Source organism: Balearica regulorum, chromosome 8 (assembly GCF_011004875.1).
Source record: "Balearica regulorum gibbericeps isolate bBalReg1 chromosome 8, bBalReg1.pri, whole genome shotgun sequence".
Classification (NCBI taxonomy): domain Eukaryota; kingdom Metazoa; phylum Chordata; class Aves; order Gruiformes; family Gruidae; genus Balearica; species Balearica regulorum.
The window spans coordinates 21,616,502-21,638,065 of record NC_046191.1 but is presented as its reverse complement, the minus strand read 5'-3'; the positions used below and the strand labels follow the sequence as shown (position 1 = coordinate 21,638,065).

Here is a 21,564-nt window from a genome sequence, read left to right as displayed (position 1 = left end):
ACCCTCCCTCCATGGGCTGCAGGGGGACAGCCTGCTTCACCATGGTCTTCACCACGGGCTGCAGGGGAATCTTGCTCTGGCGCCTGGAGCACCTCCTCCCCCTCCTTCTTCACTGACCTTGGTGTCTGCAGAGTTTCTTACATCTTCTCACTCCTCTCTCTGGCTGCAAAAGCTCTCTCTAACTGTTTTTTTCCTTCTTAAATATGTTATCCCAGAGGCGCTGATTGGCTTGGCCTTGGCCAGTGGCGAGTCTGTCTTGGAGCTGGCTGGCATTGGCTCTGTCAGACACAGGGGAAGCTTCTAGCAGCTTCTCACAGAAGCCACCCCTGTAGCCCCCCCGCTACCAAAACCTTGCCATGCAAAACCAACACAACTGTGAAGAAACAAGTTGGTGCTATAAGGAAGTTTGTACTCCTTCCACATCTTTAGTGTCTTTAAAAGGACTAAAATGACTCTTATGTACAATGAAAAACATAACCCAAATGTCTTACCTCTTCCCTCCTATTCTAAGGTCTTGGAAGGAAATAATTTGAAATATTAATCATTGGTACGCAGTACTTACTGACTTGAATTCATTCTTGGAGCCAGGAACTTAGATATTATATAATTTCTGTAGTATAGATCATCTCCATGAATAGTTTCAAGTGCAACAGTTTATCAGTGATTAAAGATCCGTTAAGTGTTAACAGTTAGATTATTTTACAAGTTGGTTAATTTGATCTCTGAAGTGATTTTTGAAAAAAAGACAACTTGCAATAGGTAGAAGCTGTGAGATTGTCAGATTCCTTATGGAGTACTGAGGTATGTTTACATGAAGTGATCACTGGGAAACTGATCTACTTTCGTCTAGCTCAGTGACCTCAAAAAGCTTTAATCAGCTTAGATCTTTAGCTGGTATTTCATTTAAAGACAGCTTCAGCAAATATTGTTCAGGGGTGGAAGGAAATCAGAATACCCCTCTTAGAAGACACATGGAAATTTTTTGGTTTTGTTTTTATAATAGAAAAACTAAAGACAAAGGAGGAGGATAAGGCACTACTGTTTTTGAGACACTTTCATCTTATTTTTTGACTGATTCACTGTCACTTGGTGACGTTCTAGTCTTTTGAAGATCTTGTACTGTATCTTCTCACTTCCATTTAAGAAAAAGGTGCTAACACCATTTTAACTCATCATAAATACAAGTTTCCTATTGTGAAACTTGTTTTAGATTTTTACTTCAAACTACTCTCTATTACCTTTATAATAAAGAGAAAAAAAACAAATATATTTTAGTATTACTGTGTTCAGTCTATAGATATGTCGTGAATTTCAGAGCTAGATTTTAGTTTGTAGCTTTTGGATTTTGTTTCTTTATTGGCAAGTACTGGGGAAACAAACTATTTTGTTATGATAGCGTTTAGAGGTGTGGCGAAAGGGAAAGCATTATGCAGTATTGAGGTCAACTACAATAACTGTAAAATCGGATGTGGGATTTGCAGCTCCGTAATGCCGGCTCAGATTTGTACTACATCTGTATCTCATAGAAATATTCATGTTTTTCTAATTTTGAAAGCAAATAGAATACTATCAGGTAATAGTTAGTAAAACACTGTTTGCAAATCAATGTTATGCATTTGGCCATAAAAGACTGGAAGAATACTGTCATGAAACATGATCTGATCAGCAACAGAAATCAGAGCACCCTGTAAAATGGTACAGGAGATGTCTGTATGTGCACTGTTCTATTATTCTGATATGAAATGAGATCCTCCTTTCTCTTCTGTACTTTTTTAAACACAGGCTTGTGAGTTGAACGAAAAGCTATAACGTTTGAAAACCAAATAGCTTGGTTTCCACCAATAAAACAACTAAATGTTTTTGTATGTGCATAAGTAGTCCCAGTAAGTTAAAAATGACTAGTCTTAAACTTAAGCACTTGCATTAGTTTTCTGTAGGATATGATGCTGACTGTATACAGTGGACAAAGGAGAAGAATAAGTTTAAATAGGAAGAATGTCTGAAATTAATTTTAATTTCATCTAGAATTACATGTTTTTTCAAGGTTAGTAAAGGTTTGTTTTTTTTTTTACTCTGGTCTTTCTCATAACTGCTAGTGCTTGCATTTAGTTTTACTCTGGTACAAAGGGTGGCCTGTTCGGAATCTATTGTGTTTTGTGCAAGCTAAAATTAGTATTATTCATTATTGCTCTAAAAGTTTGAGATATGTCATTGGTAGAAAGAAAACACATGCTGATGGATCTAGCAATATAATTGACTTAAGTCAATGCGGTATGAGAATAGCTGTATTTCTAACACAATTTTTGTAAAGGTTAGTATTAGTTCTGACAATATCCAATGTTTTTATCCATGATCTAGAAATTTATACATCAGTAGGAAGGAAGATAGGTTGACACAAAGAACAGTGAAATTGAACTAGCTGTTCTGTGTTAGTTTTTAATTATTTAGTTTTCTCCAGTAAATGCATTCATTCAGGAAGATTTAGACAATAAGAACAAATTTGTTTTTTAAATATTTACAAAGTTTCTTAATGATTTGACATGACTTCTGACTGATTTCTCTGGGCTAGAAAAAGAACTTGATAACACAGCTTCAGCCTGGAGGAAGTCCTCTAGGTCACTGGAGGGGAGATTTGTTTTGGTTTTGTTCTTAAAGAAAGAATCAAAATAATTAGTGACTTAAAATACTGTAGACAACTCCCTCTAAACAAAGATATTTTGCTCAAGTAATTTATTTAAAACATTCAGGAAATCAGGTCACGATAAACTCTTAATCTTTGTCTTTTGAGTATTTCAAGGCCTTTCTAGACACGTAGTCAGCAGTAAGATTGGCATTAAGCATCTGTCCTCTCTAATACTTCTGCAAAATGCTCTTTGCCTAAACTCTAAAGGAGTAGTAACACCTCTCTGGAATAATAATAAATCATCTATTTGATAGGAAGATTGAATATAAAAAAATGTCACTTCATAAGTACACTGTGACTTTGCTTCATAAATAGTTTTTTATATTGTTTTAGTATTTAAAACAGCTCTGTAAAAGTGCATTTTGTTGCTAGCTGTGTGTTCTGAAACTGGTAACTTGGTTTCATCTCCTGAGTCCACAAGCGTAAAATTCTGGAGCATAAACCACTAAAGTTTCAGAAAGGGGGTTACATCTGGAATTTATTCTAATTGGACGGTTGTACTTTTGGAAACTAGAAAAGCAAAGATATATATGTTTCTGGATTTACCCTGAAAAGAGTTGGGAGTGCTAAAATAAAAATGGCTGTGGCTTTAAGGCAAAAAAAAAAAAGTTCATATATTTTGTTCTATTTTGTTGTTTTCCAAATTACGATAGAAAAAAGTTCTGTGATTTGCATGTGCGTTCTTACCAGAAGATACTTGAGGGGCAGAGGGAGAGAAAGAGAGATTACGGCAAGGTCTGCTATAATATGCTCAATATTTGCCATGGTTCATCAAACATCATGCTTTCCCTTGAAGCATTAGGTAATATTAAGCCACTGCTTCCAGGTGTTAATTCACTACCGTGCTGTACTGTCATTCATATATAGTATTTGTTTATGGTAGTGTTACATTATCACATTCTGCCACAAAAGATAGATGAGGGTGAGTTTTTCAGATGTTAACTCAATGTGTTGCATTTCTTTAAAAAAAAATATTAGAATACTGCTATTCCTTGAGTTCTGGGAATTTGGGATTAGGTTTAAACAGCTTTTTGTTCATTCCAAAATTTTGCCTATTTGGAATTTTCCTGGCTTTCAGTTTTTCTATTATTTTACTGTGTGTAGATGGCAAGTGTCAGTGGAGCTGTTTTCTTCAGTCAGAGTACACCTACTTTAATGGTTAAGTGCACAGCAACAGAAATGCGACATTTGAGGCACAGATGACGTAGGCAATAGATGTTAGCTGCCAGCATCCATGTGCACGCCACTGGTAATAGCTGTCTGTGGGAACTGTAGCTAAGAATACTGTACACCTGGAATTGTGATAGGCTTATCTTGTACATCTAGGTCAAGTTCGATGTCCTCTCTCCCTTCTCTGTCTTGCTCTCATAGTGCTTCTTATTAATGGATCAGAGATTATGTGGTTTTTTTCCCAGTATTGTTTTTATGTGCTGCAGTATCAGATGCCATATAAATTGAAGAAGTAGTTACATACATATAGATAAAATAAAAATTATATTCTTGTTATAGCAAAATAACATGTAATATAGAATGTGTCTGCTACAATCATATCTTCCATTCGTATTTATCTAAACACTTAATTTTGTGGTTTGCATTGTTTTAGGTTTTGTTGTTTCTGTCAGCCCCTTCAGAAAACTGTTACAGCTTTTAAAGATTTTCTGCTATGTATGTGTTCCCATTGGGGCCTTAAAAGGTTTTTTTTTTGCTTGGAAGACCTTTTTGCTTGCTAAAATGCTTTTGTGCTAAAATGACCTGTTATCCAGCTTTCCCCTTCAAAAATGTATTGTCTGTACAGTTTATATTTTGTAGCTTTGGTATGTCCTACTTATCTAATGTAATAAAAATACTTTATGGCTTTTCATTTTGAAAAACTTTGTTAGATTTGGATGTTTATTCGCACTTCAAAGTTCCCATTCGAAAACATTGTGGCTAGTATTTTTAATAATCTAATAACTTGAAAGCTTTTCTAGAGTATCTTGCCTGTAATATGGCACTACAAAAACTGTAGCTTTTATTTTCTTAAATACATTTTCTATGAACACTGCTTGCTTAGAAGTGCTATACTTATTCTGCTCTTAAAGAACGGGTGACAATATTCTACTCTTCAAGTACTTGGGATTGAAGGAGCATATCAACATAACAAATTTCATGCTACTTTTATCAAGTAGACTATCAAAAAAAGGATAGTTTTCAATGAAAGACTGAAATTTAGATCAATTTAGATTGATTATATCTGGCTGAAACCTAAAATTTTGGTATTCAGTTAAATTGCAGCTCTTAGCATTATGGATAAGATAGCTTAGAGCAAAACTATAAAAGATTTCTTTAATGAGTCATTAGGAAATTACGTGCCCAGGCAGAATTTTGTTAAAATGCAAACTGGTCCGAAGCTGACTTTGAAAAGTACTTTTTCTTTTTTCCATGATACTTTTGTTGCTGTTATTTTTTGGTGGTGTTATTTACTTTTATGTTGGCATCTTTTACTACTTGAATATGTTTTGCTTTAGGGTATCCTATCATCTTTTAAAGAAAAATTGTTATTTTCATAGTGGCAGAACTGAGGTCAAATAACTTATAATTATATCTGGATAGTTTTTAATTTAAGTATGTCTTGATAATTTTTAATCACATCTTTAATCAGGCATCAAAATGAGAGCCTGTAAATGAAACCCAAACTTTCCTTGTTAGACAGTGTAACTCAATTAGACTTGAATAATGGTTAATGCAAGTTTTGCTTTATTTGCTACTATCCTTAGACAATTGAGAGAGGATACAAAGCTTCCTGTTCCAGCACAGCACAAATAATTTAATAAAAGGCAAGTAGTTAGAGGATGTAAAATATGTGCTTAAAATAATTTGCAGTATCTAACTGCAGTTACATTGAGCTGCATCTTTAGGGGAATGCTTTAGCATGAACAAGCTTCTAAAAAGATGTCATCTTCAAACTTTAATTCAGATTTCTCAGAGTGGATTGAATGACTTGAATATGCTTTGTTGTATGCCACCTTTCCCTGAGTTCTTAAAATAATTCTGTGTATATTTAATTTTTATTAAATCTATAGGGATGCTTCATTTGGGAACTGCACGTACAATCTTACAATCTTGGACTGTTTACAGGGAATAAATAAGGTAATAACACTTTTCTTTAGCAAAACACATTTAAATTGACTTTTAAAACGTGAAGGAAAATGCTGTTGAAATACAGTATTTAGAAAATCTGGTTTCAAAGAAAAATGTATGTGAATGAGTAGTATCCTGTCATGAAGCCCAAGTTACTGAGGACTGTTTGAGTAGTGACAATGGAAGAAGGTTATGCTTTTACCTGGCTGGCCTGGCCTTTGACAGCTTTCTGAACTTCACCTTGTGAATTGGAATGTGCAAACACACCAGGCCAGGCAGGGGGCAGTTCTTAACAGTGCAAGGCAGTGCACTAGATCTGCTAACAGATCATTTATAACTATTGGTAAAAGGCAATAACATAGGTTGATAAAGTCAAGCAAGACAGGCACCCAGGTATACTGTGATTTAATCTGAGCAGTTTTTGAATGCACTTGGCCCCAACTTCCCCCAAAACACTTGGTTCAGTGTTTGACACTAATCTTTTCAGAATTGTTTGAAAAGAATGAAAATTAATGTATCTTACTAATATTTTAATGTGTCACTTTCAACAGTCCTGGTCCTGGGGAATATTAAGCTCCAATATTCCTTTTTTAAAATGTTATGTCACATCTTAATTGGTAACCTTGTATTATAGTGTATACTTCATACTGTAAGCAAAGATTAAATTTTGTTCATCATTTCCCAGTGATCTTGAAGGGAGCAGGCTATATGAACCGTTCTATACAGACATTATAGACTATTTGTAATTCTTAAAAGTATGGCAAAACAGGTGTTTCTTAAAAATTGAAAAAAGAGAGATCGAGCTTAATATTTTTAGTTCTGTGGGGGTGGGAAAGGAGCTGTCACTTAACAGCAAGAGTCTAATTAGTGTGGCATTCTACAGATCCTGAAGCTCTGAAGCAGTCAGTGCAGTCACTGTAATTTATCTGCAACAAACATGTCAAAAGGACTTTGAGAATCAGTTTTTCCTCCTTTGTTCCCATAAAGTTTATTACTGAATTGTTGTCCAGTGCATCTACAGAGATAAATATACTTTGAGCAGAAACCGTATGACTAATCTAAAGTAAAACCTTAGTCTACCTGGGTAAATTTGGTGTTTGCATGCACATATATCATATACTTGTAATTCACAGGGCCTCCTAATTTTGGAGTGCAGCCAGCCAACCATGCTTAAATGAAATCCATTTTTCAAAATCAGCTGTTCAGACAAACCTCTTGGTATCTTAGGATTCATGACAGGCCCAATCATGAAGCCTATGTTGTAGACAACAAAGCTATTTTTATTTGTCTTTAAAAAGGTGCTCTATATGTAGCAAATAATGGCAGACTGATTATTGGGGTTTTTTTTTTTAAAATCATAGATCTGTGGTGTCTTTAATCCCAGAATGTAATATCTATACTTCTCAAAATGTAGTAGATTCAGTATAAATATATGCTGCAGAACTGTTTACCTCCTCTTCCTTCAAAATGTCCTTGAAAATTCCAAGAAATTTGGACTATGAATTCCTTATTCATAGAATTGTTTGTAATATGATATTATACACTAATCTTCAGTATGAAATTGGCATATTTAATAATAGTACAGTAATCAAATACAAAACTAGGACTTCTTTCAATCCTTTTAATAAATACTATCTAACATAGTCTAGTGAACTTCATTCTATCAGTGGAATGTATATTAAAAACAAATCATAAAATACAGGTTATCCACAGTACTGTATTCTGTATATGCCATTTTTGCTTGGGTATTATGGTGATAAAATCAGAGTATCATACTAAGTATAGAAAAATCAATAAACTCTTAATGTTCTATATTTAGTTATGTCCGACTGCGTGAAAATGTATTCAGCACAGAAATCATTGAATGACTTTTGTACGGCAAAAAGGGAATTGCTTTTTAATTTGTCATCTGCCTTAGAGGAAAAAAAGATAAATAGTGGGGCGGAGAGAATCAGTTTTATAGTTTAAGTGATATGCAACAGCCTTATGTACCATTGTAATGTCTTTGAAGGGGACACAGTGAGCCTGCCATGCTTTAGTGACATTGTTGGAGTTTTTGTTGTCTGTGTTGTTAATCTGTGTAAAATGTAATGTTGTCTTAACATAGAGACTTCAATAAGCCAAAAGCACAAACATTTAGTGATTTAGTTTTGGATTCTCAAAAACAGTATTATAAAATGAGATTATATCATATTTCAGAATAAACTGATAACTTGTTGCCTTTTAGGCCTTGCAGCATGGATTTTTTGACTTTAAGACATTTGATGTGGATGAATATGAACACTATGAGGTTTGTACATTAAATAATGAGTTAAATGTGTTTAGTTTACCTAAAATAAGTTAGAATATACAGTATCACACAATGTAAAACATAGTGGAAACACATTTTAATTCAGGTAAAACCTGGTGTTCATATGTAAGGTATGTACATCCAAACCTGTATGCTGTATGTGAAAAACATGCAAGATGAACATCCTTGCAATTTCAGTGCATCACACAATAAGTCTACTGTTTTCTTGTAGCCTGTCTGGCTTCTGGGACCTCTTTCATGCTTTCCCAGCCTTCCCCCAGGATATAATCCAAGGTCTCTCAGCTGACCCGCAGAATCTGTGTTTTCTTCCAGCACTTGTTGAGCTGCTTCTTGAGATGCTATTAGTCCCAAATATATGATAAATTTTTTTATAGCCACGTAGATTAAGCTAATTTGAGCTATTTTAGTAAGGATGCGTTATATGGAGATTCTAGAAAGGAAAATACATCCACAATATTTCCCTAATGAAATCCCAGAAAGCTCACAGATATCATTCATTGTTTTGCCAACCTTCTTACAATTTAAGAATAGATATTCTGGATGACTCTAGATGCTGCTAGGACTTTTGATGTACACACCTTTACCTGCTAGTAGTAGACAGTTATCTCAAGCTATATTGCCACAGAGAACCTTTAAAATATGCCCTTGTCTGTGGAACTCTCTGAAGTTTCTGCAGTTGCATTGGTTAAGGAGAAAGATACATAAACTAGAGGTATACTAAACATTTGAATATACATTAAACTCTGGTTTTAGAGTTGTGTTACTTTATTGTAGCCGGTATTCTTCACCCCCAGCCACTCCATTGCAGTTTTCAGAAAACTTGAAAATAATGAGAATAAATTTGCTTAGCCTGAAAATGTCCATTTTAAAATTTATTTTCTTAAGTTGAATATTTCTAATATCAAACAAGTTTTAGGGATAATTCCTTTTCTTAAATCTCTGTGACATTTGGTAAATATTTTGTTTTACAAGCAAGAAATATGGGTGACTCAATACGTATCTGAAATATGTACAGCTGTAGGAAATGCTTCATAAATGTTCAAGAAAGAAAGTGAAGTCAGGAGAGGAATAAACAGTGGAAAAACTTAATTTACAACACAAATCTATACAGTAGATGTTGGCTGCAATAGGCACGCTATAATGTAAAGCTATTCACAAAACTTAAACACACTTGTAGAAGGATTTCTGTATACTGTAATGTTCAATAATGTTTAGATTGAGAAATTGGTATAGCCTTTGCTGAATCACCAAAATTAAATGAAGAGTAACTGAAATTTAAAATATAAAATTGCTGCTTTTTTGCTTACTCTCTGTGCAAAAGGAAAATGTTTGTTCCACAGCCAGATTATGATTGGGAATTCTTAGGAATCTGTATATACAGTAGATGTTAAATCTACCCAAAAAAAGTATTAAAATAATTGACTAAAGCTATCCCATTTTTTTGTTTAATGCTTAACATTATTTTAGTTTGTGAAAAGTATGTATGTGTAAATGATGTTTAAAGTGCTGCTGGCTGTCTGAGTTTAAGAACCTAGAACTTGGAAACATCTTTAAATTTTTTTGTCCATTTTTTGGTATGTCTTTTATTATTTTATGCATCGTGGTCAGCTTTGTATGTTTAGATATGTCCTGTGCTATATATCGAAAACTTTAAATGTTCCAGGTTTTTGCTGTGTTAGGTCTTCAAATGTGTAGTTATGTGGAGAAAAGTTGCATAAGCCTTAAAGACAGTAGGCTAAAGGAAATTCTATTTCACATTTATAGTTCTTTAATCTTACTACATTATTAAGGCAGCTAATTCTCCTTTTGTTGGACTAGATGTAAAATATTCCAGTTCTCTTTTTTTAAAATAATAATGTTGTTTGCATGTAGTGTTGAGTGTATATATACACATATACATATATATCTGTCATTCAGATTGGTTAAAATTTAAATAATTCACAATAACCTATGTAACTATAAAGAATACTTAATTCACAAATAAAATGGGCGACACAAAAATACTTTTAACTTATTGAACAGGACTTCTTCCGTAAAGGGGGTAAAGGTGCTACAATGTAGAGATTGCAGTCTGTGATACAAATTTGGGGGTGTGAGGGGTCCTGATTTGGCAATAAGATCCGTTCACTAGTCCTTATGCAACCTTGTTAACTTCCAGGAGTTTTCACTGTGTGAGGATATTTGGAGCAAGCCTAATGGGCTTAGCTAAGCAAACAGTTGGTGAATTGATTACAGTAATGTCCATTATCAGAACCTTTCACTCATTAGGGTGTTTTGATGAGCTGAGAACTAAAAACACAAGCTTAATAATGTAGCTGAACTGAGTGCCATGTCCTTAAAAGTCATGCTGAGCATAACTGCATTGCCAAATGAGGAAAGAGCACTTTTCAGTTAAAGAAAAAAAAAAAGCAGTTTGGAATTGTAGTTATGTATTTCCAAAGAAGCTTCCAGTTTTGGCACTGAGAGAATTTGCAGAACCTTTTTGAAGTTTTCATTTAAAAGTGACCAAGAAAGGCAAAATGTCACAATTTTAAAGTTTTTTTCATTTAGTCTTTTTATTTGATTTATATTTTGCTTCTTTGATTACTAGCTCATCAGAGCTTATGCCAATATGTAGATTTCAGTTTCTACAGGAAAAGGATAATTGGTTTTGAAGGCTAATTGCTTTAATTTGTTTTCTGTGAATTGGGTTTTTAGCTAGTGGCTTACAGGGAAGCATTTTTCCATATTCTTTGATTAAAAAATACAAGAATGTTGGTGTTTGTCAGTGTTGTTACAAGTCAGTGTCTTAATGTGCTGAACCCTCTAAGGGAGAAATATCTTAGATATAGGATCTTTCTGCTTTCATTGGAAAACTTGAGCAAAATATTTTGTGTTTCATTTTATTAAGAGATTTCTGAGCACCTTAAGGTTAGTTAGTTTGTCCCATATAGGTAAGCTAGCTAATTACATTTGAAGTGTTTTGTTTTAATGCAGCAAGAACATAGTGAAAAGTAAAATAAAATCTTTAGTAATTTTTTAACCTTGTATGTACAGATATTAAAATGCTTTTCTCTTCTCAAATTTTTATAGCGGGTGGAAAATGGTGACTTCAACTGGATTATTCCAGGAAAATTTTTGGCATTTAGTGGACCACACCCAAAAAGCAAACTTGAAAATGGTATGGTGTATATTTTAATGCTATTCTATGACCTTATTTTTTCCAGCATGTTAAACAGTCACAGCAAATGAGCAGAAGATAATAGAGGTTTATAGATTAATTTTCATCTTCAGAAATAATCATACAGTGAACATTTTATATACAATCATAGAGCTTAATTCCAAAAGTTTTGGAATTACTCTTTGCTAGAAGAATTCCAATGCCTGGGAAATTCAGGTCCCTTACTTTTCTCCTGGAACCTGATACTTGATACGATAAGTATGCAGAATTAAAGGTGAGCTGCATAAAGCAACATAATGCATGAGCATTTTGTGGACAATTTTTTTTATATCACTTAACATGTTTATTCTGAATAAAATATTAAAGCGTTTTTAGTTTTAGCATGTTTGTCATTCAAAAAAGGCTTTGGGGGCAATTATGTTTAGTAGGACTTTGAACTTTATCTATGACATTAAACGATTGTTGCTTTATTTTTTTTATAGGTTATCCTCTTCACGCACCTGAAGCCTACTTTCCCTATTTCAAGAAACATCATATCACGTCAATCATAAGACTAAACAAAAAAATTTATGAGGCAAAGCGATTTACTGATGCTGGTTTTGAGCATTACGACCTGTTCTTCATAGATGGAAGCACACCAAGCGACAGTATAGTTCAGAGGTTCCTGAACATCTGCGAAAATGCTGACGGTGCTATTGCTGTACATTGTAAAGGTGTGTGCACTTATTTCTCAGACTGAAGTTCAAAATAAGTATAAATCCATAGAGACTGTTCCAGAAATAAAGCATTTAAAAAATAATACTTTCTGGTTGTGAAAGTAATGTTGCTTTATGATACTTGACTAAATATATGACAAATATTTGTTATTTTCACGTGCATATTAAGTTCTTTCATCCAAGCTACTGTGTACAGTAACTGATAATCTGTTGTTCATTGTTCTGTTTTTTCTTAATATCACTTGAAGGCGTGAGTTTTAGTCGATGGAGATTTCTCTTTTGCATTATGCTTTTGCAGCATTATGATAATTGGCTAGGAAATGCAAGAGACTGAAAGGTTTTCTTTGTGCTTTTGGACTGCTCTACATTTTTCTGTGAGCATGACTTCCACGTTTCAAGTTAATGTGAGTTATTGTGATGCCAGCATTTCAAACCAGCCTATTTCAGCAAATCGGCCAGAAAATACACAAAACTTGCTTAGTCAAGAATGATTAACAAAGGCTTTTGAAAGGTTCAGCTTGATTTATGTTTAGAGTTGTGTAAGGACATTGTGGAGATGAATGTCTTGCTGATCTGAAACAAGAATAGTGCTATTCTTTCGTAATTTTTCCATGAACAATAAACATGCATATCAAAGATAAATAAGTTTATTTGCTAAAAAGTTCTTACTGTGGCTAGAACCCAGAAATTCTGGTGTTAATAAGCTAGACATCTGCTAATTGACTAAATAAGAGTATAAATTATTGATTAGCAGGAGTAGATTGTTATTCTCCAGACTTAGTTGCTAAAGCAATACAACATACTTTTCTAGTGACTTAGATATGCGCTTGCTCAACTGAAGTATTTTTGGTCTTATGTCTGACCATTTAATAAGCAAACCAACAATCTTATTTTTTGAAGGTTTTTAACACCCTTCTAAATAAGACTATACAAATTTAAACCAACAGTCAACTTGGAGTTAATGTATTGCCTGTTGTTTTCTTGTATTCTTATTGCAGAAGTATTCCAGGCACAGCTTCCATGCTAGAAATTGCTTGTCCCAGAAGCTATAGAATGGTTTAATGCAAAGGGTTGCTATGGGAATTTTGTACAATAGCAGGAACTTAGAGAAAAGTACTGAAGTCTTAGTGATATGTTCAGTTGGTAGATGTTATCTGCAATTTTCAGAGACCATTTTCTTATTCAGGTGTACGTTTAGTATAATACAGCTTTTAGTTATTTATTGTATGTTGCATTTCTTTTGCATTTAAAAAAAACCAAAATCAAAAACAGAAGCCCAAAACTATCTAACATTTACTTCCCCTTTTTAAATGATTCTTCAGAGCTAGTCTTCCACTATACAGTTAGGGAATGTCACTATTTGTGAACTTTTATCTTCATCCTTTTACCTGAAGCATCTCAATTTTCCAAAAAGTCACAGCAAGATTTAGTTATTGGTTAAACGTAAAGAGCTTTCAGTTGTGTATAGAATTGTCAGCAAGGATGTTGGGTTGCTTAGAGAGTTTCCATTTAGATAGTTGTTGGTGCATAAACAATAGCTGGCCACCATGAGACTGTAAATTGCAAATATTGTATTTGCAGAAAAATAAGGTTTAAGTGGAGGGACACCTTACTAGCAGATAAGACATAGGGTTAGAAAGACATTAATTCTTACTCTATAGTTAGAGATTTGATAGTAAAAACTAATTTTTCTGTCTCTCTATTCTCCCCTTAAAACCAGAATTAGTTTGTGATTTGTGGGGCAATGTGTTAAATTATTTTAAGCTATTGATATATAACATTATATGCTGGTCAACATTCATTGCTCTTTATACAGATAGAAGTGAATAGTTTTATAGGTTGGTTTCACAACAAAAAGAAAAAGCTGCTGGCTGAGAAGACACATGGTGCTCTCCATTGTGACGTGCATATATATGTATTTGCATGTATTTGAACCTTAATTTGTAAAGTATGTGTGTTTAGCCTCTCAAAGGTACGTTGTTTTTTCTGATTTTATACATATGAACTCTTTTTCCAGCTTGGTCATGTTTTTTTTAAAAAATATCAGCTTTAAAAAAAAAAAAAAAAAATGTAGAATTGTACAAGCGCCAAGAGTGACCACTGTTGTATGTGTTCTTAAATGCTGTTAACTTTTAAAAAGTATGATATATTTGTTCTTATATGTACAATTATGTGATAAGCAGGATATTGAATCAGAAATTCTTTCTTCAAATAACATTGCAAAGAAGGCTTCTCATATCGCATATTTTGATAGTTATGAAATGCTCTTGACTTTGTATGTGAATGTTGATACTTGTGTTTCTGTAGCTGGCCTGGGGAGAACAGGGACACTGATTGCCTGTTACATAATGAAACACTTCAAGTTCACACATGCTGAAGCCATTGCTTGGATAAGAATATGTCGACCAGGTTCTATTATAGGACCCCAGCAACACTTCTTGGAAGAGTATGTATACCTTCTTTGCTACTAAGAATCAACTGCTGCTCTACATCCTTATCCATATTGCGCTACTTATAGGATGTACTTTCTGTCTACTGATGTCATATATTACTGCCTGTTGCAATATATTTAAGGTTAGTTAATTTGGTATTGAAAACAAACTTACTCAGTAGCAGTCATCTTCTCTGGAGTGCTATGCATTTTGTCACCTTAAGGGGCAGAGGGTCTCAAGACTCTGCATGTTTGTGTTCTGGGGGATTTAGGAGTTAAATGTGTTGGAAATGTAAGTCTATATGTGGGCAAAAGAGTAAATCAACAATAAGGAAAAGACAGAATTTATATACTTTATATATAGCCTATGATGACACTTGAATCATACAGTAGTATAATTGATACATGTTTTTTTTCTTTCTTGTAACTAAATATTAAGTAAGTACATGGTAGACAGCTTATGATCTCTGTCAGATTCCTAGCATAACATATGAAGCATTTCTGATTTGGAGCTAATAGTCGTTAACAAAAAAAAGTATGGTTTTAATACAGCTCCTTCTCAAAATTGACTGTATACTCTGGGTTGAGAAGATTTCATGTGCAGATAATTTGAATGGGTAATTCAAGGTCTGATCCTGACTGGAAATTAATAACAAAATTGCACTGGCTTCAGTGATGTTGACACTAAGTTTAATTTCATAGTGGTTTCTACATTTATTATTATAGTGGTTATGCTGATATTTTTTGAGTTGATAACATGATAATATTTAGTTGGAGGCGTTTTCACCGTTAAAAGGCAAAAACTTTTGAGAAAATTCACCACAAATCTATCTCTCTCTGGAAAAAAGAGAATGCAACAGCTCTGCTAGATACTGCATAAACATAGTAAAACATGCACTGCCCTTGCATCTTAAAATCCATAGGATATCAGAGAGAAAGGGGTATTACTCTAATTCATAAGAGAAATTAGCATGAATGAGGATTTCTATTTATTTTCCAGTGCAACTGAATGGGCACTCCTTTATTTGAAAGGTGGCCCACCATTATTCAAAATACTGTGAATCACAAACTTTCACAAACCACAAGTGCTCACTGAAGGCAAATTAAACTTCTCCACACTGTGCTGATGCTTGGATGATGCACTCCTAAGAATAACTTCCACAACAGAGCAACATTAAGAGAGAAAGGTAGTAGGTAGTGTGGTTAGTGAGTGCTGTTTATTTGAAAGATAGGAAAAACAGGGCCCGTGTCTTTTCTGCAGTGGTCTATAAATACTCGATTTGATTTTTACAGATAGGCAAAGAACCTTCAGATATTTTTCATTCATAGCTAAAAGCTGTAGTATTGTTCAGTAAGAATTTTCTATTGTCCTATGGCAATAGATACCTGTTTTGACAATCAGGCAGTGTTACCAGTAGTGTCAAGATGGGATTGAGAAAGAAGAAGCTAACGTCAGTTGCAGCCCTGAGGGCAACATATTTTATATTAGAGTGATGCAAAGTTGCATCTGACAAAAAGGTAAAATCTTGCAACTTTGATCTCCCAACTTTTCATGTGTGTCAGACCTTCATCTCTCGGTTCTTTGAGGTGTAATAAGGGAAGTTTGAGTAGGTTGTTTTTTTTTTTTTTTTTTAAGAGACCCTCCCACCCAAGTAGGTATCAAATCAGTTTGTTACTGTGAATGCAATTAATATTGAAAGATTTCAAAGGTATTCAAATTCAAGCATGTTTTCTAGGCTGCTTCTGTTAGGTAGAGTAAGTGGTGCTCCCTCTCCTTCTCTTGATGTTTTTTTGGGACCTAGTGAAATTTTTCTGGAAGTCCTTACCTTTCCCATTTATTATTGAGCAAGTTTAGGCAGTTGGCTCAGACTACTTGGCTCTTAAGCTTTGCCATAATATTCTGTTTTCAAACAAGTTTCCAGTGAAGGTATACTCTGATTTAATTCCTCATTTTTTTTTCTCTTTTCAGTATAGGATTTTGATTTTACAATTGTTACAATAGTAAGTAATTGGGTCTCAGTTCTTGGATGGAACTAGCATGACAGGAACTAGCATGACCATCAAAATTCTTTATCGAGGAATAATGCAGTCTCATCAACAAAAGCCTGCTTAGCTCATGCATGTTGTAGCAATTGATTATTTTTTTACCACCTGTCTGAAGGATATATAATCTTATTTTCTGAAAAGTGATACTAGAGTCCTGTTCAACTTCACATGACTATGACCACTTCCACTGTGCAGTTTTATTGCACAGTATCTGTATTCAAAACCCTCCTGCTAATAAGAAGTTGGAAGGTGCTGTATCATCATTTATTATGCACATTACATATATAAAAGCATTATTTTATATGAATTTTTAAGTTTTAAAATACCATTGCAAATTCCTAGTTAATCTCTTTTCCCAGTAGGATTTTGTAAAATGAAGTTTTAGTACCTGTAATACTTCCCTGGTGATTCTGGTTGGGGTTTTTTTTTGTTCTTTTTGAGCATTGAAAATTATGAATTTTTTTTTGTTTGTGATAGACATTTTTTTTTTCCAAATGAAGATGTACAGAAGATTCAAATGTTGGCAATCTGAGTAGCATGTTTTCATATCCTGTGTGTGTGCAAACTTGTTGATATGAATTGATTTGGTTTTGTATCCTAAAGGAAGCAAGCAACGTTGTGGCTGGAGGGAGATCTCATCCGATCAAAGCAGAAACAAGTAGTTGATGGAAATATTAACAGAGTTCTTTGTGGCTTCAATGACATTTCAATCAGTGACAGCTTGAATGAAGTACAAGACTTGGATCAATACAGGGAGGTAAGAGTTCATAGGAAACAATTCAAACAGGCAGAGATGGAGTTGATCTTTTAATAACTAGCTACAGATAATTTTCAGGCTTTTTTAGGCTTGTACTAGTACTAAATTGCTTTTTCACAACTAAACTTTTTTTATAGGTCATAATTAAAACAATCCTCCACTTTTTTCAAAAAGTGCAAACTTCAAAAGGTCTGCGTTATTTCAAGTTATTCCTTCAGGGTTTTCAGTTGCTTATTGGAGAATGGAGGGGAAAAAAATCAGTTTTCTTCCTGGAAATCTATTTATTCCAAGTTTCTAACTAATAACGCATGAGTGTATAAATGTCCATGCCTTTATCACAGTCTTATGAATTACTGATGTGATGTGTACGTTTTAGGGTAAGTACCTTACAATTATTGGAAGCACAGGCGTGAAATGTGAACTAAAGTGAACATATTTCTGCTTCTGGGCTAGTCAAATCTTAAACTGTAGTTTCTTATAGAATCTGTAAGAAGCAGTTTAGAGGAACTATGCATTTGATTAATCCGTCTTAGCTCTGTAATAACTAAGGAGCTTTTTTGTTGCTGATGGAATCCTTGATGTGAAAAACGAGGGATGTAGTGGGCACCTTCTTCCGATAGAAGATTATTTTAATTTATACTAAGAACTGTCATGTGATCTATCCTAATCTGGAAGAGCACTTTGAATGCCTTTCTGTAAAGGTACTGTTTTGCCTTCTGGAAGTTCAATTTGTGGCCTGTGATATGTTAAATTAAATATCTAGATTACTAAATGGACAATATAACACTAGTATGCCTAATGAAAACAGCTGGCACATAGCCATATGGGTAAAAATAATAGTTTTGAATTTGAGCTACCTTTACTGCTACCAGTATTCAAGGCAACTTACTTGCAGGTAACTCAACTACCTGTACACTGTGTAGCAGCTTATGTACAGATTCACAACATAAATTCACAGTGCCACTTTTTTTCTACTGTAACTCTCTCTGTAATATGTATATTTCAGTTTTTTACAGATGGCATATTAAAGCTGTTTGACCTTAATTTTTCAAAACATTTAACTTATCTCTTTATCTCTTTGGAAATTTCATTATATTTCAGGACCTCATTATACTAGGCTCTCTAGAAACAAAAAGCAAAGTAATGTTCCCAATCCCAGAAATGCATAAGGTCTAAGAATCAGAGGACAGAACAGCTACATGCAGTTAACTGTTGGGCAAGTAAAGACAGTGAAACAAAATTTATCAGCGTTGAGGCTGAATGATAGGTAACAACAACCTAGCATATAATCTTCAATGAAATCTAGCTAAAGTAGTCAATCTTTCATTTTGGTTAATGGCAGAAACTATTGTTCTGTTCTATATAGAGCAGTGAGGTCACTTGGACACAATAGGAACTGCAGTAATACAAACAAATACTTGATCTGAGGTCAAATGAAGCCATTATTGGCATAAGGTTTCTTTCATTTGGCAATTAAAAAAAATCGCAGTTCTCTAACTTTTATATTTCTCTGCTACTTAAGATACTATATTTAATACTTGGGTCATGTTTCTCTGCTACTTAAGATACTATCTCTATTTAATACTTAGGTCTTATTTTGAGATCAGTTAGAAATTATAAATAGGCATTTAAACAGTGTTGGCAAACACTTAGTATTTCTTAGAGTTTAAAATATTTTTGAAAGCTAGAAGTAGTAGGATAAAGCTCTGAAATCTGTTCACCTTATATTCCTTATTAAGTTCTCATAGGGAAATTTTTTTCAAAACTGTATTTTTCTAGAACATTTTTAAATTAGTAATTTAGGAAAGTTGATTTTTAGCTCCTCTTGCAGGGGACACAACTTTATCTAAATTTCTTCCTCATCTTGTGCATATCACAGCATTGTGTGTTACTACGTCCCTTCCACATTGATAATAACTTTAACTCCTTCTTCCATAACTATTTTTAAAGTTCTATAAAAACTGACGTTTTTGAAGTAAATAAATACTGGTGTTAGACTTGAGCATCCTGAACTGATTTTGAGGTCAGATTCTGCAAAAAGCCTCTGTGAATGTGCATTTGTACTGTGACACGTTTAATTTACTGGAACTATGCAAAGACAGAGTAGTGCCCCATGTATGCAGACGGTTGTAGATAGGCCGTTTAAATTATAATCCTTGCCAAGGAGCTGTTCAGTACTTTGAAACTACACTGCTCCTAAGGATCTGATCTGTTTCCTTGCTTGCGTACTTTGTATTTCCCAGAATGATTTTGAAGACAAAGCAGGTGTGGAAACTCAGAATGGTATGACACAGGGAGATGAGCTTAATGCCTTAAAAAGTCGGAGACGGCCATGTTCTGCTACAACTGGAGCTCTGAGGTAATTAATTAATTCTGAGGTAATCTGCAATTTTAAATTCAATATGAGCTGTCAGATCTTTATGGCAAGTACGTGGCCTTTTTTAAGGCAGTAGTCCTAATTTCCACCACCTTCTGTGGTGGAAATTTCTCTAGCTATATATCTATTAGTTGCAGATTTAGTTTATTAATTTTTTCTTTTTTTTTTTCTGACTCCCTATTCAGGATACCTACTTATTATGTAGCAGTAAAAGACAAAGTAGAAAAAGATTTTAAAATCTTCAAATTTATATCTAGCATTTTAAAACTTACATCTCAAACAAAATATTCTTCAATGAACTTAGTTATCTTTCTATAATTACTTTTCTGTACTCCTCATCTAAATTTTTAATTTTTCAGAACCAGTAAAAATGTGAAGTTTGAAAATAAACCTCAAGTAGCTCTCCGTTTAAATTAAAATAAAGATTGTCAATAATTTTTAACTCTTGTTAGTCTCGTACTTTAAAGCCAGTATGAGACATGCAAGTATGCTTTGTGGGAGGGGAAAGACTTTTTATCCTTTGATAAAGATTGCTACTTTGGTTTCCTTAGGCTGCAAGACATGAAACTGCACACCAGGTCAATATCACAACCTTTCAGGTATTAACTTTAAAATTATAGTTCTAAATGTATACCACTCAGGTCTTACATTTTCAGTGTTTTGATTTATAGTTATGACATCAATTGATTGGCAATTTCAGACTTCTGATAAGCAGCAGGTACACACTTTTTTAAAGGCCTGCAAATGGGGGGACAATAATCTAAAGGACAGGGGCACAACTCTACTTTAGGGATACCTTGAATTCTTCTTAGTAAATAATTAGCACATAAAAGTAATTTCCTCAGTCACATTTTCTAATATCCATGGTGTTATGCAGTGAAGGATGACTAGTTAACTCATAACTACTTTATCCCTATAAAACTAGATACTTGTCTCAAAAGCCTAAATTGGCTACATATTGCCTGCGTATCACAGTTTTTGTCCTGTGTGTTTTAGTAGGTGAACTAGAAGTATTGCTTAGTGGATACTATCAGTACTTTTTTTAGAAGATGTACCAGATAAACATTGTTTTAATACCATTTCATATTTTAATACACAGTCCTCACTGTACACTTTATTACATGCTTTGTTCAGAACTTTCTGTGGAGCCAATAAAGCCAATAGTTTCTTCTTATTTTCTAAATGTTTATTTCATTTATGACCTGTACTAATCTCAAATCAGTGGCAGATAGTGCCACTCAAAAGAAAATAAAATGTAAAGTGAGAATTTACTTAATTTTAAGAGTTAAAAGAATAGCAGAATTGAGTATTTTGTTTTTAACCATTGCATCCTTTACCCCATTGCATCTAAAATACATGTAAGACAAAATACCAGTCCTTATAAAGCATTAATACTGAAAAGACCACGTTATCTTCAGTTTTGTGACAACTTGGATTTCTGAGGTGGATTACTCTAGATGTCTTACATTGGAGATACCTGTTTACCCTTTCTTGGAATTAAAGTTATTTTTGCTCAATATCACTCCTTCTGTGCTTGTAGTTGGAGACTTGTACCCAAGGTCTTTCATCCTTTAAGAGCTGATCACGGTAATATCCCCAGGTCTAAGGATGGAGAGAATTTCATACTACTGTGAGACTATCGATTTATCAGTTTTTAATACACTAATATGGAGAGCTATAATGCTAACATTTTTGAGTAGTCCAGTGTATCATACTTCTCATTAGCAAAATATGAAGAATTTGGTCATTGAGTCCCACCCTAGAAAGAGCTTCGTAAAAATGTTCTTTCTGTCATTTGGAGATGATGATGATGATCTTGTGAAAGCTACAGTGTTGGGTTTTTTCTACTCCTACTTGCTTTATAAGCAAAAAAGTATTCTTTCTCAAATCTACAATATTTAAAATTTGTAATCAAATTTACAATAATTTTGATACAAAATGGACACTTAGCCTTCACGAATAA

The 21,564-nt window shown here is 33.8% G+C and overlaps 1 protein-coding gene across 5 annotated transcripts in view; it reads left to right on the top strand.

The window, feature by feature from the left end:
• CDC14A (cell division cycle 14A) overlaps nucleotides 1-21,564 on the top strand; it is a 61,120-nt gene that overhangs the window by 30,710 nt on the left and 8,846 nt on the right. For 3 of the 5 annotated variants that reach the window (XM_075760052.1, XM_075760047.1, XM_075760048.1), the window contains 8 exons: nucleotides 5,746-5,812; nucleotides 8,031-8,093; nucleotides 11,187-11,274; nucleotides 11,757-11,987; nucleotides 14,298-14,436; nucleotides 17,071-17,224; nucleotides 19,468-19,583; nucleotides 20,153-20,200. In XM_075760052.1, the coding sequence (XP_075616167.1) occupies nucleotides 5,746-5,812; nucleotides 8,031-8,093; nucleotides 11,187-11,274; nucleotides 11,757-11,987; nucleotides 14,298-14,436; nucleotides 17,071-17,224; nucleotides 19,468-19,583; nucleotides 20,153-20,200 (906 nt within the window). The remainder of the gene's footprint in view (nucleotides 1-5,745; nucleotides 5,813-8,030; nucleotides 8,094-11,186; nucleotides 11,275-11,756; nucleotides 11,988-14,297; nucleotides 14,437-17,070; nucleotides 17,225-19,467; nucleotides 19,584-20,152; nucleotides 20,201-21,564) is intronic. The other 2 variants (XM_075760049.1, XM_075760050.1) reach the window with 1 other exon arrangement.